Here is a 4444-nt window from a genome sequence, read left to right as displayed (position 1 = left end):
GACATCGAGCCGTTGACCACCACTAAAGATGCAGAAATGCTGTCTGTTACTGAACACTTAAAGCCCAATCTGTAACTGTAAAAGAATTGTGGATTTTCATTTAAGGACTTTAAAAATACCATACAGTCTTTGGAAAAGATATGACAGTGGTCTTACCTTTCTTTTCCAGATATTCTAGTAGTTGTTACCCCAGTTTAGAAATAGCCAGGGCTTTTAAGGATAAATCACTATGAGGGCAAAACTGTAAACGGAAGTAATGTCTGAATTTAACTTCAAGGGTGAGTATGGCATGGGTTATGGTGTTAAAAATTAGGTCAAACCAAGAAATGCTTTTTTTATTCTGCTACTTCTGATTGTAGGTATCTATTATCCCACGTGGTAAAGGACTGGGTTATGCTCAGTATTTACCCAAAGAACAGTATCTGTACACCAAAGAGCAACTGCTTGACAGAATGTGCATGACTCTGGGAGGACGTGTATCTGAGCAAATCTTCTTTGGAAGAATTACAACTGGTGCCCAGGATGACTTGAAGAAGGTGACCCAGAGTGCATATGCGCAGGTATGTGCTTGAGTAAGAGGGTGGGGCTTTTCCTTACAGTTTTCCTTATCTGTCACCTACCACTAGTATTTTGAAGGGCTGCAATTTGATCAGGTATGTCCCTCAAAAGCCTAGTTTCGAAAAATATTATGGCTAAAAATTACGCTGTTGTTGTATCAAGATGCTGATGACTCAAGTATTTAATTATAGTCTTACGACAGGAGTCCATGCATTAGGCTTTGATTACTATCCTACATCTGCCCACAGGAACACATACGCTGCAGCTGGATTCAAACAATATGGAAATTTTATATTTCTTTTAAATGGAATTTAGTGCACAGATTTGATCATCTGATTCTACTTGTTCAATTGCCCAGTTTGAAGACCCAATTTTGATTCTCATGTGCAACTAAATCTAGAAAACCTTGTACTTAAGCAGTATTTGCTGTCAATTAAGGCTATGGAAATTAGTTTGTGTTTGTATCCTATTAACTAGCGTAGAGGAGTAATTTGAAGTCTTATCACTGCAGTGACTCACCTAAGTGCAGCTGTGTGCTCCACACGGGTAGGTGCTTTATTCCCCCTCCTGCATCAGCAAAAAAAGCTGTCCTTTTATAAGATACAGGGTGAGCAAGAGACGCTTTGGATGACGCTTCTCTTCCCCAGCACAACACTAACCCAGCCACCCCAAAAACCATTTGCTGGTCTCTGGTTTCCTTCTTGTTCACCCGGTTGACCACATTCGGCAACCGAAGGAACTAATATTCAGTAGTGAGTCAAGTGAGATAGGCATCATTTTCATCTTTGACGGGGTGTCTTGGGATGAAGTATAGCAGGTGATTTTTACATATGACAGACTAACTCTTCAAGACCCTCTACCTTAAAGATTAAGTTAACTTATTTATATAGGTGTGTGGAATATGCTATACTTCAGAAGCACTTTGAATTGGAAAAATGCTTATATTTCTGGTAAAGGAAGGGAGTGTTGCTGCATCATGAAGGCTGAAATGGGTTTTTTTCTGCGGTATCTTAGTACTTAAGCAGCAAAGCATTATGTATGTCACGAGTACACACCTTTAAATGGTGGCATTTGGGTGCTTCAGTTCAGTCATTGAAAAGGAATAAGTGAAAGTCAACTAAGGTAGTTTAGCTTAGCGGTAGTTGATTTTCACAGGAGGCATGGTTTTAGAGGAAAAAATCAGGTCATAGGAAGAGGACTTCCTCCTCTGTTTGGTTTACCAGATTTTTACATCCACATACTGCAAAATTTTACCCTCTCCTTCGATTTCTTTTTTTTTTTCTTCTCTTTTCCCAGATTGTTCAGTTTGGTATGAATGAAAAAGTGGGGCAGATCTCCTTTGACCTCCCTCGTCAAGGAGACATGGTATTAGAGAAACCTTACAGCGAGGCAACTGCCAGATTGATAGACGAAGAAGTACGGTCGCTTATTAACATCGCTTACGACAGGACATTAAGTCTGCTGACAGAGAAGAAAGCAGAAGTGGAGAAGGTGAGCATTCCAGTACTTTTAGCTGCCAAGTTCCAGGTGCTAAGCCGGAATCTGAATTGAATTGAACTGAATAGATGAAAAAGAGTGACTGTGTAACTATACGAGGAAGTTTGCTCAAAAAGTATTCAATATAATCTTGAGTATGTAAAGAAATACAAATCCCCTTTTGTGTGGGAACACCTCTGAGATTCTCAGAACGTGATTTAACATCCCTCCCCCTTTACACGGTCAGTATTCCTGTGCAGGGTTGGAGGGAAGAGTCTGTAGTAGATATACTAGACAAGTATGAAACTTAAAAAGCCCAAACACAGAACACCAAGATTCTAATTCATTAGGCTAAAAGAAGCTCTCTAAGAAGGGAAATGCGTATAACTAACAGTCTCTGAATTCCTTTTGAACTTGGTAGAAAGATCCTTTTCATTTCACAATCTTCCTTCCCTGACCCCTTGCTGCTTGTGGTCTGCCTCACTGCAGCTGAGGTTACCCGTGTGCATATGCTTTTCCTCCACCCCAGGAAGCCTGATACAGCAAAAGGATGATTTTCCAGGGTAGGCATCTGTTGTGGTTTAGCCCCAGTCAGCAACTGAGCACCACACAGCTGCTTGCTCACCTCCCCCAGTGGGATGTGGAGGAGAATTGGAAGAAAAACAAGAAATAATGAGAATAAATGAAATAATGATAATACTAACAGTAGCAATACTACTACTACTACTACCATATAATGAAAATAATGTAAAACAAGTTATAACTGCTCACTACTCCCCAGTGGATGCCCAGCCAATCCCTGAGTAGCAAGAGCCAGCAGAGCCAGATCAAGCCTGAGAGAAAGAGAAAGCTCCCTGCCCTTGCACAACGTATATACTGAGCATGATGTTTGATGGCATGTGATGTCCCTTTAGTCAGTTGGGGTCAGCTGGCTGGGATGTGTCCCCCTCCCAGCCTCCTGTAGACAAGAAGCTGGGAACACGGGGGCAGCATCAGAAACTGGAAAAGTCCTTGCCTTGATATAAACATCGCTTGGCAACAACTGAAAACATTAGTGTGTCATCAGTATTCTCAGCACAATTAAAATGTAGCCTCATACCAGCTACTGTGAGGAAGATGAACTCCATCCCAACTAAAACCAGCACTGCATCTGAGAGGCCTGCTGACAAGAAGACAAGGTCACCATCCCAAAAAAAGCTGACTGACTATGGCTTGTGCTGAGCAGAGCGCTCACTGACCAAAGGTTACAAGCTACACTCGTACAGTATTGTACGCGCTGGTATCTTACGGTGCTCTTTAGCCTGTAACCTGCCAGCAGCCCTGTTGAACCAGCTGGTTTGATAGGAAGGGAATGCTTGTTTTCAGCTGTAGCTTAATGTGGTGCCTCAGGAGCCTTTTAGCAGCAGCGAAGTGGTCCGTGGAGAGGGTGTTTGCCAGACCTCAAAAGTAGGCTTCAAAAATAGTGGGTTTCCTCCCTTGTGAGCATTTAGATAGCAAAAATCATGTATTAAGTGAACACTGAGCAACCTGTTTTGTTTTTTTTTTCTATCAAAACTTGGTCAGTGCTGAATTTGGTCCCAAAATGCCTTAAACTCCTCCAAGGCAGAGAGCCAGCTCGGGTATTTTGTGTGTGACATAACATATGGTTATTCCAGGTTGCCCTACGACTGCTGGAGAAGGAAGTGCTTGATAAAAGTGATATGCTAGACTTGCTTGGCCCAAGACCATTTGCAGAGAAGTCTACTTATGAAGAATTTGTTGAAGGGACAGGAAGCTTGGATGAGGATACCTCGCTACCGGAAGGCCTTAAAGACTGGAACAAAGAGCGTGAGAAAGAGAAAGAGGAGGCAACAGATGAACAGGTTGCTAGGCAGATCAGTGGCGGGCTACCGTTCTAACTGCAAAGTGTGTGGTTGGTGTTGACTTGCACTCTGGAAGAGAAACAAACTCACCTAGTTTGTCCTTCAAAACAAAGAAAAAATATTTATTCAACCAAACTGTATTAGGGATGGGTGGAAGAGTGCTCTCTTGTGATGAGCTAAGGATATTCTGCTCCCAATTTACATATGTCATCAGATGATCATCTTTCATTTGTCAACTGAAGGAACATACGTGGGATGTGAGCTGCAGTGGAATGCCAGAACCGAGCCTCAAACTTTGAAACCATTCAGGTTCATGCACAAACTTTGTGGCACTGGTCTCTTTTTTTAATAATGTATGTAAGCTAAAAAAAAAAAAAGAAAACACTTCGATTATTCATCTAAAGTGTACCTCTGTGACCTGCTTCAACAAAAAAATAATCATACAAAATGCGTTGTTGAATGTTCTGCCAGAAGTCTGGTCTTACCAAGTACTAGCTTTGCAAAACGCTTCACCTGGCCCTTTTCCCCTCCGCCTGTCACGTGGATTT

At 41.9% G+C, this 4444-nt stretch overlaps 1 protein-coding gene across 1 annotated transcript; it reads left to right on the top strand.

Annotated features, from left to right (window-relative positions):
* Positions 1–326: 326 nt before the first annotated feature.
* On the top strand, positions 327–4141 carry LOC104507263 (AFG3-like protein 2). The gene is made up of 3 exons (XM_010148486.1): positions 327–560; positions 1855–2049; positions 3690–4141. Exons 1-3 carry the CDS (start codon positions 453–455, stop codon positions 3930–3932), a joined length of 546 nt encoding a protein of 181 aa, XP_010146788.1. The 5' UTR covers positions 327–452; the 3' UTR covers positions 3933–4141.
* Positions 4142–4444: the final 303 nt, after the last annotated feature.

The sequence above is a fragment of the Eurypyga helias genome, unplaced genomic scaffold (genome assembly GCF_000690775.1).
Source record: "Eurypyga helias isolate BGI_N326 unplaced genomic scaffold, ASM69077v1 scaffold12323, whole genome shotgun sequence".
Lineage (NCBI taxonomy): Eukaryota > Metazoa > Chordata > Aves > Eurypygiformes > Eurypygidae > Eurypyga > Eurypyga helias.
The sequence above is the reverse complement of the archived record's forward strand: the minus strand, read 5'-3'. Positions and strand labels throughout refer to the sequence as shown.

Excerpts from the sequence above, each read along its gene's own strand:
- LOC104507263 (XM_010148486.1), top strand. The coding sequence starts at position 453 with ATGTGCATGACTCTGGGAGGACGTGTATCTGAGCAAATCTTCTTTGGA. Across the intron at positions 561-1,854 it reads CCCAGAGTGCATATGCGCAG|ATTGTTCAGTTTGGTATGAA; the intron begins GTATGTGCTTGA and ends CTCTTTTCCCAG. Across the intron at positions 2,050-3,689 it reads AGAAAGCAGAAGTGGAGAAG|GTTGCCCTACGACTGCTGGA; the intron begins GTGAGCATTCCA and ends TGGTTATTCCAG.